This window comes from Neofelis nebulosa, chromosome 12 (genome assembly GCF_028018385.1).
Source record: "Neofelis nebulosa isolate mNeoNeb1 chromosome 12, mNeoNeb1.pri, whole genome shotgun sequence".
Lineage (NCBI taxonomy): Eukaryota > Metazoa > Chordata > Mammalia > Carnivora > Felidae > Neofelis > Neofelis nebulosa.
The window spans coordinates 28669956-28683408 of record NC_080793.1 but is presented as its reverse complement, the minus strand read 5'-3'; the positions used below and the strand labels follow the sequence as shown (position 1 = coordinate 28683408).

At 37.9% G+C, this 13453-nt stretch overlaps 2 protein-coding genes across 3 annotated transcripts in view; one reads left to right on the top strand and one right to left on the bottom strand.

The window, feature by feature from the left end:
- LOC131491562 (olfactory receptor 13C9) overlaps positions 1 to 13453 on the bottom strand; it is a 244472-nt gene that overhangs the window by 69910 nt on the left and 161109 nt on the right. Inside the window, exon 6 of one of the 2 annotated variants that reach the window (XM_058694694.1) lies at positions 1220 to 1293. The exons of the other annotated variant lie outside the window; for it this stretch is intronic. The gene's annotated coding sequence lies outside the window, so the exon portion shown is untranslated. The remainder of the gene's footprint in view (positions 1 to 1219; positions 1294 to 13453) is intronic. 2 annotated transcript variants of the gene reach the window in all.
- LOC131491565 (olfactory receptor 13D1-like) lies at positions 10092 to 11050 on the top strand. Its single transcript, XM_058694700.1, has one exon. The coding sequence runs from the start codon at positions 10112 to 10114 to the stop codon at positions 11048 to 11050; it is 939 nt and encodes a 312-aa protein (XP_058550683.1). The 5' UTR covers positions 10092 to 10111.

Here is a 13453-nt window from a genome sequence, read left to right as displayed (position 1 = left end):
ACTGACACCCCTAAGGCTGAGACAATTTTAAAGGACAAATTTGTCACTCAATTGGCCCCAGATATTCAGAGAAAGCTGTAAAAATTGGCTGTTGTCCTAGAAGGGACCCTGGAGGAGCTCTTACAAGCTGCCAGTCGAGTATATTACAACTGAGATCAAAATCAAAAAAAAACAAAAAACAGGAAAGGAGGCTTAAGAAAAATCTAAGGCCTTAGTTGTGGCCTTGCACACTATGTCAGACCAGACTTCCAGAGGTCCTGGCACCAAATGCCACTTATGTGGTCAGGCAGTGCACCAGAAACAAGACTGCCCTCAGAAGAGACAATAGAAGTCAAAGCCCTGCAAGCCATGCCCCTTATGTGGAGACCATCACTGGAAGTCTGAATGCCCTCAGTGACCTCTATCTGTGAAGGCTCAGATAACCAATGTCCCTAGAATGGACTGATGGGACCTGGGGCACTTCAGGGTGGCTCCAACTGTCTATTGGAAGCCCGGAACTCAGGTAACTCTGGAAAACTCAGTAACTAAAAACCCGGTTCATCTCCTTCTTGATACTGGAATCACCTTCTGTCCTCCTTTCCACTCCAGGTCAACTACCCAAATGCAGCCTGATGATTAGAGGCATCTCTGGAAAACTTATAACTAAATTTTTCTCTCAGCCCCTGGACTGAATATGGGGAAAACTAATTTCTTCTCATTCTTTCTTGATAATACCAGAGAGCCTTGCTAGGAAGGGACAATTATAACTGAATTAGAGACTATAGTGCTACTAACTCCAGGACAATAAACAATTGTGTGAGTTTTGGAGAATTACTGGATATTGTAGGCTGTAGATACTGGGATTCAGGAAAATAGCTTGCCCACTATATCAGTTATTAAAGGAGGCTCAATCCCACCTACTCTCCCAAGGCAAGGAACTGGGGTCTGACTCATGGACACTGTCTCCAGCCCTTGGAATGGTTACAAACAGAACAGGGGCAATTACTATTACCTAGCTCACAGAGCTAAAAGATCAGTAGAGCACTGCATCAGGCCTTTAATTTAGGGAGGGATAAAACTTATCAAATGGCCCAAAATATGTTTACTGGGAAGAATTTGTCAAGGAAAGTTCAGCAAGTAGTATCAGCCTGTGTAGAAACAATCCTTTCAGCCACAAACTTGTTTGCCCAGCCAATCAAGGAGACTATTCAGGGAAGACTGATAATTAGGTTTCACTCACATGCCAAGGTCAAAGGAATTCCAACATCTGTTGGTATGGGTTGATACTTTTACTAATTGGGTAGAGGCCTTCCCCTAAAAAAAATGGAAAAAGCACAAGAAGTAATAAAAGTTCTGCTTTATAAAATAAAGGTTCAGCTTACCTAAAAATGTGCCAATTAATAAGGGTAAACAGCTGCCTCGACTCTTTCTCTGGTAGGACTCCCAGCTCTTAAAAAAAAAAAAAGCTTTACACCTCGAAATAAAGCGAACTGTCTGCTTAAACTCAGCAAAACCCTAAATAAAACCACACAAGCATTAGATGCTTAAATAAAGTTAGGGCCGGACTCTTGGAGAATACCATTGATACACTATTGATTACTTATGGCTCCTCCACCACCTGGGTTATGTGAGATTCCCTGACATGTTATTTCAATATAACTGATAATTCTCACAGAGTTTTATAACTGATAGATGACATGTGGGCATTACTGGACAAAGTTAGGGTCTCTCCTGGATTGTTTGACTGGTTTGGGAACTGGGGACATTATCTTTAAGATGCCATCTTGTTGGTCAGTATAATCTTTACATTGTGCTTTTCTCTTTGTGTCTGCCAATGTGTGTGCTGCCTCATGCCTGCCAGCCTTCCTGTAGAACCACATCGTGGGCCACTCAGCTGAACAACTCTAACTGCTGTACTCCCACACTGTCCCTTATCATCTTGAAGAAGCCAGAATGGTCATTGTCACTGTCCTAACTGCTGTTAAGGAGCCCTATTCCAGGGGATGAATGAAAAGGGAAAGTGTTAACATTAGGCAGGGAGAGATAAGGAACCTACAGGGAGGCAGACTACAGATGCAAGTGGGAGGCTGAAGAAGCAGATGGGGTTCTGCCCTCATGAAATCCTTTATGGGTGCCCTCCCCCCATTATTAAAGGCATAAGGGTGATCTAAATGAGATAGGCAATTTAACCTAAGGCAACAGATGCGAGCCGCTGGCTCTACCCTAACCACCTTACACCACTGGGTTAGGTTTTGGCTTTGCAAACAATGATGAAAACTAGTTTTTTTTTTCTTTCATATAACCATGTTAACATAAATATTTTTGCATTAATGCAAATTCTTCAAAAATATTATTTAATAGTTGTAAAATAGTCCATCAAATGATATACTATGATGATTTCATAATTCCCCCTCATCAAAATAGAAAAGTATGGAAAACTACAAAAGGTAGCAGGCAGGAAGATGGCAGTATAGTAGGAGGACACTAGACCTATCTCATCCCACAAACACAGCTAGATAACTATCAAATCATCCTAAATAATCCAGAATCAACCTAAAGACTGCCAGAACAAATTCCACAACTAAAAGGAGAGAATAAGAAGGTAAGAAGAAGAGAGAGCTGGTTTGGGGTGAAAAGGATCTGAGATGCTGTAGAGGGGAGGGAGCCTTGATCATGGAGGAATGCAAGAGAGAGAGGAACACACAGGGAAACACACAAGGAGAATGTTTCCCCAAAGCCATTGGCTGAGAAAACCAGAGGGCCTGAATTTAATAAGTTCTTGCAACCAGTGTGGCCTAAAGCCTAGAGTTTTAAAGGTCAGCAGGCTTGGCTGGGATAGAGCCCAAAGGGTACTGCACTGCTCCTGGAGAGAAGGCAAGAAAACAATCCAGGGACAGATGGCATGGAAACAGCAATCTGAACAAAATCTGGCACACACAGTGAGGAGATTATTCACTCTTCTAGGAGTGCGTCCCTGAGTGGCTGTGTTCATGGTGACACCTGCTTTTCAGAAGAAGGAAAAGCAGATTAGTTATCCTAATACATAGATATCAATGGTCATTATATCAAAATCTCATACTGAGACAAATTAAAAGATCCAATTATATTAAAATTGTAGGCTAGATTATACTAATTCCACTTAATATTCCTCACATGTTAAAAAGGAACATTACAAAAACTGTGAAAAATCACAAAAATATTGCAATAAAGTAGCAAATACTAATCAAATTTATACTATGATTATACTGGTATAAAGAAAAAATAGTGTGTGGTCTAGAATAAAAATATAAAAATATAAACAGTTCAAAGAGATGGGATGACTAGGATTCTATTAGGATTGATCTAGTATTATTTGTGTAACAAAATGAAAAACAAATTCTTGGGAAAAGTTTAACTCTTCTGCGACCTTTTGGACATATTCTGATTCCAATCCCAGCTTCTGTAGAAGCCATCAAAGACAGCCATACTCAATGAATACTCCAATAAATGTATGGCTGGGGAAGATTCTCTTTAAGTGAAGATAATTGGGTCTTTAGGATCTGCAGAAGTCAGGGATTTTGATCTCTAGAGAATCCTAAGTTTCTGATTCACAACCTTAGGGATTGAGGAAGTTTGTAAAAAAATGGGTGCTAAATTAATTCCAAGAGAAGCTGAATCTCTCGAGTAAGCATCAACATTAGAACAAGTCCTGGGAAACCAGAGTTGCATCATGGATCCTTATTTTTAATATGTTTTCTTTCCTTGACACCTTCTTAGGAAAATTCATATTCAAACCAATTGCCTGGTTGTAGCAATTCTTCCTCACATTTCTTTTTAGGAAGAACAACCATCTTTCAAATTGAAAATCTTCTGGTCTCATCTGAAAAATGCAAATGGAATTCAAATTCCTGGAAATGTTTTCTATTACTTAATAGAATGGAATGGTGAGAATGACTTTAAAACACAGACAGAAGGTAAGATAAAGAGAAAAGTTTTACTCAAATCATCCCAAAGGAAAACATCCTATCAATAAATATAAAGATTTGTTTTTGTTGAGGTGATCACAGCTGGTGGGATTTTGAAAATATGTATATATGTGTAAAGGAAAAAAATACAAAATTCCAAGCATCAACTTCAAGAGCAGGATATTATTTAAATTTCTTTAAAGATCCCAAACTACTACATGGAAGAGACTACTGAGGAAGGGAATTTGCCCGTAATGCAAACAGGTCTAATAATAGACCCTTAATAATAAGTGAAAAGCTACTGTATTCAAGTATAAAGTTCAATAAATCTTATGTAAAAATCATCTAGAGAAAGGGTCCATAATAATTTATATATTAATCACACATAAACTGTGCTCAGTAGGGGTTTGAGGAAACTTGTAATTAAAGGTGTTGATTGTAAAAACAGGATTAGAAACCAAATATATGTAACAGGGTGCTGAAGTAATTATAAGTGTTAATTTGAGCTGTAGGTGTCCAAGGCAAAAGAAGAAATACTATTTTTTTTAATCTCCCGCATATGTAACAAATCAATTCTACCACTCTATACTTTAATTGTCCACACTGGACCTGAAAGGAATTTTTGGCCTTTTTCACAATTTATTTCATTATTGTGGATAGTGTCTTCATAAGTGGAAGACAATAAATGCCTTCAATGCTTTCCAGAGATTTCAATATATTTTTATGTATATTTTTATCATTTGGATGCTTGAAAGTTAAGTGCATCATATTAAATAGTGGTTTTATAAGAATAAATGTTATCAATAAGTAAATATAGTGCTAAAACTGGGTTTTGGAAGCATAAGGTTTTAATTTGTAACGTTTATTTATTTTTTGAGAGAGAGAGAGAGAGAGAGAGAGAGACAGAGCATGAGTGGGGGAGGGGCAGAGAGAGAGAGGGAGACAGAGAATCCAAAACAGGCTCCAGGCTCTGAGTTGTCAGTACAGAGCCTGATGCGGAGCTCGAACTCACGAACCGTGAGATCATGACCTGAGCCGAAGTCAGACGCTTAACTGACTGAGCCACCCAGGCACCCCAATATAAGTTTTTAAATCATACTTCTGGTATTTACCAACTATAAGACATAAAAAACCAGGTGTTGTATGGAAGTACTGAATCACTAAACTGTACACCTGAAACTAATATTACACTGTAAGTTAACTAACTAGAATTTAAATAAATACTTTTTAAAAAGATAGTGATCATTGTACTTAACCTTTGAAATTTCAAAGTAATTTCCTCATTGGTAAAATTCATAAAAATATTTGGCTTATTTGGAAGATTACATGATAAAAATGATATGAAGTGCCTCATACTAGGACATCACATGAAAATTTTTCTTCTCTTTGTAAGCTAAAATAATACATCTTTCCTTGTGGTATATTAATTAAAGAGTAGAGTCTATAAAATCTATAAATTGAGACAGGATATCCATTCATTTTTGTACAGTATCCATTGTCTTAATTGATATCTTTAGAAGAGCTGGAGAGGATGATAGGATTACTTCCTTTAGTGAGAATTTAGAGTGCAGATAGTATGTGTTTTTCAGTGAAAACTCTTAGTACTTTAACTATTAGATCTTCAAGTAGCTAAGTCAATAAAACAAAATAAAAATTTATAGAAAGTTAGAAATTTCCTTCTAAAAAGTTAGACAGCTTGACTTCTGGCTTGAATAAAATGTCACAGACTTCCTTAGGACTGTTACAACACTAAAACAGTGCCCAGATAAAGTCCCAGCACATTGAACCACAGAGATGTTAATTCTTATAAAACACCAGGGGTTGGGAGAGGGGGATTAGAGGTTGGCTAGGATCCAGGTGTTCAGATCCTTTACAAATAGGAATGTCGTCTTCTAAATGATATTTCCATGCTAGGCATCAACAGACCACAATCTCTTTTGACAAAATATGATTAAGTGAAGAACTCAAGTCCCTCATCTTGGCATACCTCCAAAAAACAAAAAACACTGTTTATTGGAAGATTTTTGAGAGTAGGGATTATAAATGCTCTCTGGAAATCGGAAATACTGGGTTCCTCCCAATAACTGGATAGGACACACCAGTACAGCTTAGCCTCAATGTGTATGTAGTTTCTAGAAAATTAAGATAATCACTGTACAACTTAAATTATTTTAGCATACTTTGTTCTGCTTCCTCCTTTTAAATAATATTCTTTCTTTGTGAATATCAATTTTAAGTTTTGGGTAATTCAGAAAAGTAGAAGAAAGGTCTCTAGGTAATCATTAATGTTTTAGGTATTTTTAGTCTTTCTACACTGTCTAGGCTATCTTGGTTTAGGTTTCAGTTTTGCAGAAAAGAAAAAAAAATGACTGTTTTTTTGTTTGTTTCCAACTTATTCTAATATAATTTAAACATCTTTGTTTTAATACAAAGTTGTCACAAATGTCATATAAGAAGTGCATAATGGCCCATCAAATTAGTGTGCCATGATTATTTAACAATTCCCCTGCCATGAGTTAAAAATGAAAAACTATTTCAAAAGATAATATCCAATAATGGCAAGGATTTAGTAAAGAATTATCCAATATACATTTTGCATGGAAAGTGATTTATTAGAAACTATCCAGAATCTTAAAATTTTCCATTCTCTTGTCCCCAGGAAACTATTTTAGTGAAGTAAGCTAAAATGAAGAAATCATTTGTCACAATGCTATTAAACAAGAGTGTTTGTCCATTGCTTCTTAAAAGTTGCACTAATATTACACGAGTAATGAAAGTAATTTCCTCTCACTGTCCACTATTCTTCCCCCATCACCACCACCATTTGAAACCACTAAAGCACACTGGTGGTTTCTCTTATAAATGTTTGCAAGTGATTTTTTTTTTGCAGCAACTGTCTCTGAACTATCAGTATACCAGATGTACACCATCATTATTTGCTACAAGTCATTTCCAAATAGGAATCACCTTCTTGGTGATGTTCCTAGGAAAGAAAGGAGAGGGAATCTGACATGATTCACATTTTCCCTGAAACAACAGATCCAAGACAACTGATGCTCCTTCAAAGACTCTATCAAAATTTTATTTTCAGGTTCAGAGTAGGTTGATATATATATCTACAGTCAATCAAATTCCAAACTTAATACCAAATAGAAGTATATCCTGTCCTACCCAGCCCTTCCTACCCTCTTTGTAATGTATGCCTGCAAAGCCTGGTACAGCTTGAATTGCATGAGAACCCTTCTTTCCATAGCCAATAGGCGTATAAATATTGTATTATGCTGATTAACATGATTTGCCATTGTAAACTGGAGTTGTCATAGAAAGGAGCATGACCTGTTGGCAAAAGGTGATCACAGAAAGAAATGGCCAAGCCTATATCAGAAACAGGGCCTTCTTTAATTTTTTCAATGTTTATTTGACAGAGAGAGAGAGTGTGGGGGAAGGGGCAGAGAGGGAGAGACAGGATCCCAAGCAGGCTCTTCTATGTCAGCACAAAGGCTGACACAGCGCTCGATGCCACCAACTGTAAGATCATGACTGGAGCTGAAACCAAGAGAAGGATGCTTAACTGGGACACTCAGACGCACCACATAGCCTTGTTTAAAAATACTAACTAGAGGGGCACCTGTTGGTTCAGTCAGTCGAGACTCAGACTCTTAATTTTGGCTCAGGTCATTATCTCATGGTTCATGAGATGGAGCCCCACTTCAGGCTCTGTGCTAATAGTGTACAGGGTGCTTCGGATTCTCTCTTTCTCTCTCTGCCCCTACCTCACTCACACCCCCTCTCCATCTCACTCAAAATAAATAAACATTTTTTAAAAAGCACTAGTAAGAAAATTATCGATTGGATCAATTTTTTTTTTCCTCTAGGGATTGTTTTAAGTTAGGTAGAATACCTTGAGAATGAAAAGTGTTTTCAAAATTATGTTCTTTGATTTATTTACTGTAAAAAGGTCAGCTACTAATATCTACTCTTTAAATTTTTTCAAATTAAAGTTATTTGCTCCATGCTCTATGATGCACAATTCAGATGCTTGAGCTGACCTCAAATTCCTCTTTTGGAAAATATTCACCATAATTGCAAATTCAACAAATGGAAGAGAAAGGACTTTAATATGGACAGAAACAACAGACTCTATTGTATGTAGTTTGATTGCTTGTATATCTAAAATCTAAAGAACACAAAACTGAGTGTAATACACTCACACAGATGTCTCAACTCCAAGTGTCACAGAATGTTCAGTTTTGCATTGTCTACTATTTGATTACAGTCCTACATACAAGGGAAGCAGTAGTGGCATTCTGCAATAGCATTGGAGAGAAATGGTCTAAAAGGCCTTGCTATTCATGTGAGTTCTGCAGACATAAACAGCATCTGGAAACATGTTAATAAATTCAGATCTTATAATCCAATTCAGACCCACTGATTCAGAATCCTTTACAAAGATTCTCCTATCCAAACTGTGTGTGTACTAAAATTTGGAGGCACTTGACTAGACAGGTGGTTTTTTTTTCACAAGGCATTTTAGAATCATCTGGAGAACATGATCTAGAAAGATGTCTGATTCCCACTCCTTAGATAATTCACATAACTCTGAGAGGGCAAGAGCATGTTGTTTAAAAAAGGCAGGTGAGGGGCGCCTGGGTGGTTCAGTCGGTTAAGCGTCCGACTTCAGCTCAGGTCATGATCTTGCGGTCCGTGAGTTCGAGCCCCGTGTCGGGCTCTGGCCTGATGGCTCAGAGCCTGGAGCCTGCTTCTGATTCTGTGTCTCCCTCTCTCTCTGCCCCTGCCCCGTTCATGCTCTGTCTCTCTCTGTCTCAAAAATAAATAAAACGTTAAAAAAAATTTTTTTTTAAATAAAATAAAAAAGGCAGGTGAGGGGCACCTGGTTAGCTCAACTGGATAAACTTCTGACTTCAGCTCAGGTAAGGATCTTGGCAACTTATTTGAGCCCCAAATCTGGCTTTCTGCTGTCACCCCTGAGCCCACTTTGGATCCTGTTTCCTTCCCCTTCTGCCCCTCCTCCACTAGTGCTCTCTCTCAAAAATAAACATTAAAAAAACTAAAAATACAGGGTGCCTGGGTGGTTCAGCTGGTTAAGCACCCGACTTCAGCTCAGTCATGATCTCACAGTTCGTGGGATCCAGCCCCATGTCGGGTTCTGTGTTGACAGCTCAGAGCCTGAAGACTGTTTCAGATTCTGTGTCTCCCTCCCTTTCTGCCCCTCCCCCATTCTCTCTCTCTCTCTCTCTCTCTCTCTCTCTCTCTCTCTCTCTCTCTCAAAAATAAACATTAAAAAAAATTTTAATATATAGATAAAATAAAATAAGTAAAACTGGCAGGTGTTGGGGTGCCTGGGTGGCTCAGTCAGTTAAGCGTCTGACTTCAGCTCAGGTCATGATCTCACGGTTTGAGAGTTCAAGCCCCGCGTCGGGCTCTGTACTGACTGCTCAGAGCCTGAAGCCTGATTCACATTCTGTGTCTCCCTCTGTTTCTCTGACCCTCCCCAACTCATGTGCATGCGCTCTCCCTCTCTCTCTCTCTCAAAAATAAACATTAAAAAATGTTTTTTTAAACTGGCAGGTGCTATACAGTTAGAAAATAAATTGGAATAGTGGATCACACTCTGTTTTTATATACATTTTACCTCTATGAATTTCACTTTCCTCAGAGAATTATAGTGATGATAAAATGAGTAATATGTGTGAATATATTAGTAAATTATAAAACCCTTAACTAATAATATTGTTTATGACTTCCATGAAATAAAATCAAATACATAGTTATTTATAACAGATGAAGCATACTCTCTCCAAAATGATGATATTCAAAGTGTAGGCTGTGGGTCCAAAGAATAGGAAATAATAGATGTTTGTTAAGATGCAAATAGCTCTTTCCTGCCTCAGAACTGTGTATCACTATCTCAGGAAATGGAATACAAGAGCCTATATTTTTAAAGAGCTGGTCAATGTAATTATTACACGTCTTCAATCCCTTCCTATATGTACCAGAAGAGAAATTCAAAACGCTAAACTCAGAGCTCTTAGCACCACTCCAGCTAGTGTGGACACACTTGGTGCCCCTCCCCCAGTGATCTCTCACTGCACATGGTAATATGCACTGACGCGGTATGCTCACATGCAGTTTTCTCTTCTGGATTACTCCAGGTATAGAAAAATAAAATGGACAGGACGAACTGGACAGAGATTGAGTTCATTCTGCAGGGACTTTCTGAGTACCCCAAAGTGGAAAAACTCCTTTTCGTCATGTGCTTGATGATGTACCTGGTGATCCTGCTGGGGAACAGCACCTTGATCATACTAATTCTCCTGGATTCCCGCCTCCATACGCCCATGTACTTCTTCCTTGGTAATCTTTCCCTCCTAGACATTTGTTACACGTCCTCCTTTACCCCCTCAGTGTTGATTCACTTCCTATCACAGAAAAAAACCATCTCCTTCCTTAGATGTGTTGTTCAGATGTCTGTCTCCTACACTATGGCATGCACAGAATGCGTGCTCTTAGCAGTGATGGCATATGACCGTTACGTGGCCATCTGTAACCCTCTGAGATACTCCATCATCATGAGCAAGGCACTTTGTATTCAGATGGCAGCCCTCTCCTGGGGAATGGGCTTTCTCAATTCACTGATAAAAACTATACTTGCAATACGGTTGCCCTTTTGTGGAAAAAATGTCATTAACCACTTTGTTTGTGAAATAATGGCTTTTGTCAAGCTGGCTTGTGCAGATATTTCCTTGAATGAGATTGCTATAATGTTGGGCAATGTAATATTTTTGTATATTCCATTATTGTTAATTTGCATCTCCTACATTTTCATCCTATCTACTGTACTAAAAATGAATTCAGCAGAAGGAAGAAAAAAAGCTTTTTCTACCTGTTCAGCCCACTTAACAGTAGTGACCATGTTTTATGGGACAATCCTCTCCATATATATGAAGCCAAAGTCCAAAGACTCTGCTATTGACAAACTGATTGCTCTGTTCTATGGAGTAGTCACTCCCATGCTCAATCCTATCATCTATAGCCTGAGGAACACAGAGGTGCTTGGAGCTTTGAGAAAATTGATGAGTAGACACTGGTTCTGGAGAAAAGGATGAAAAACTTACATCTTCGAGTTCATGCACCAAATAAACTCATATATTTGAGGGAAAGTCTTTTATTTAAAACATAGCAAAAGAAATAAAGATTGTATGTAGGATCACAGAATTTAGGAGTTGGAAAGAAATTTCAAGATAATTATCTAACTTTCCCTTTTTATGAAAATGACTGTTACAAAAATGTAGACACAACTAGTATAAGTACTAAGAGTAAAATTTAAGGAATAAGAAAAAAGATGTAATTAAATGTTTCCAGGAAAATCCAGTACAGATTCTCTTCAACTGATGGAGTTATGTCCTGATAAACCCATCAAAATTTGAAAATATCATTAGTCAAAAATGCCTTTAATACACCTAATCTACTGAACATCATAGCTCACCTTGAAAATGTGCAAATGCTTACATTAGCCTATAGTTGGTCAAAACCATCTCATACAAAGCCTATTTGCAATAGAGTGTTGAATATTTCATATAACGTATTGAGCACTGTACTGAAATTGAAAAACAGAATGGTTGTATGGGTATGAAACAGTTGAGTGTATCAGTTGTTTATTCTTGTGATCATGTGGCTCAGACTGGAAGCTGGGGCCACTGCCACTGCCTAGCGCAACAAGAATATCATACCACATGTTACTAGCCCAGGAAAAGACCACAATTTAAATTTTAAAGTGTGGTTTCTACTGAATGCATATCACTTTCACATCATCATGAAGTTGAAATATCCTAGGTCAAACCATTTTAATGTATGGACCATCTGCATATATGTCTGCTGAACAAGTAAAATTATGTATTTTTCAGTTCCCTTTTGAGAGAACTACTTGAATTTTTGTGTTTGTTTGTTTGTTTGTTACTGCTTTTTATTTTACCCAAGGACTTGACCTGACTCCCAACCTAATTTTTCAGGTACATATTTCCCCTTCTTTCCCTCCTCATGTTTCTCCCATGTTTGCACATGCTGTGCTACATTCACTATTACTTCTCCAATTATATCATGTTCTTTACACCTAAAGACAACAGCATATGCCACTGCATCTCCATCCTCACATTTCTCTTTCTATGGTAACAGCCTAGCAATCTTATTAAGCACAATTCAAGTGTGAGATCTACAAATCCTTCCAAAGTTTGCCCGCTTACTTATTCCCTCCTTTATGCTGTCCTGAACTTTATCTGTTATGGCTATTTTCCTTTTATACTATAATCATTTGTTCATTTCTGAAATCCACCCAATGGCAGAACTCACTGTTCTCTGTATGAAGTCTAATGTCAAATAAATTTAAACAGTAGGCAGTAACTAATTACTTATTTAACATTTTGAAATAATAGTAAAATATAGTCTAAGTACTTGATTTAATACAGGGATATAAGAGAACTTGAATTTATGTATTATTTCATTGACTAAATAACACATCAAAAAGTTATGGATAAAATATCAGCTAATATTAAATGTACAGAAATGTAAGGGAAGATAAAAGAAAGATAAATATACTCAAGAGGTCATTTGTGGGGTGCCTGGGTGGCTCAGTTGGTTGGGTGTCCAACTTCGGCTCAAGTCATGATCTCACAGCTCCTGGGTTCAAGCCCTGCGCTGGGCTCTGTGCTGACAGCTCAGAGCCTGGAGCCTGCTTCGGATTCTGTGTCTCCCTCTCTCTCTGCCCCTCCCCTGCTCACACTCTGTCTGTCTCTCTCTCTCTCTCTCAAAAATAAATAAACATTAAAAAAGAAGTCATTTGGTCTGGGTAAGGCAAAAATTGTATCAGTGTATACTTATTCTGTAATGAGCAACTGCTGAAAAAAATATCTATCAATTGTATAAACACTTCTTAAGGAATACTGAGAATTTCACTCTATCAAAAGCAATAATCTTATTTTAAATATTTCCTTTCAAAGAAATCCCCTTGAAATTGCTAGCAAATAATAATTGTACTTTTATTTTTTATGTGATTACCTAACATCTATTTGTATGTAATACAGGTGAGTTGCCTGGTACAGTCCCACAGCCTGAGCTGGATGAGGAGAGTGGCTCTGCTCAAGGGCCACCCAGCAAAGGTTTCAACAACCCAATAGAGTTCAGAAAGGAATCCCTGCTTGTTCTGCCCAGCAGGATGTTTGGGGCCTGATGGAATAAGTAAAAGGTCAACATGAAAGGGAGGCCCAGTTCAGGTAGTCAGAACCCAGTAGAATCAAAAGGACACCCATATATGGAATGACTCAGCTCAGACTGTCAGAGAAAGAGGGAAAGACAGAGAGAGAAAGAGATAACTTGGGGTATTTTATGCTTATATCCCTAAACACTACCAGAGTGATAGGCTAGACTTGTAACACACTCATAGATGTTTCTCAATACATTGAAATCATAGGTAGATTCAAATATTTTTTAATTTTTATTTATCTGAGGGAGAGAGA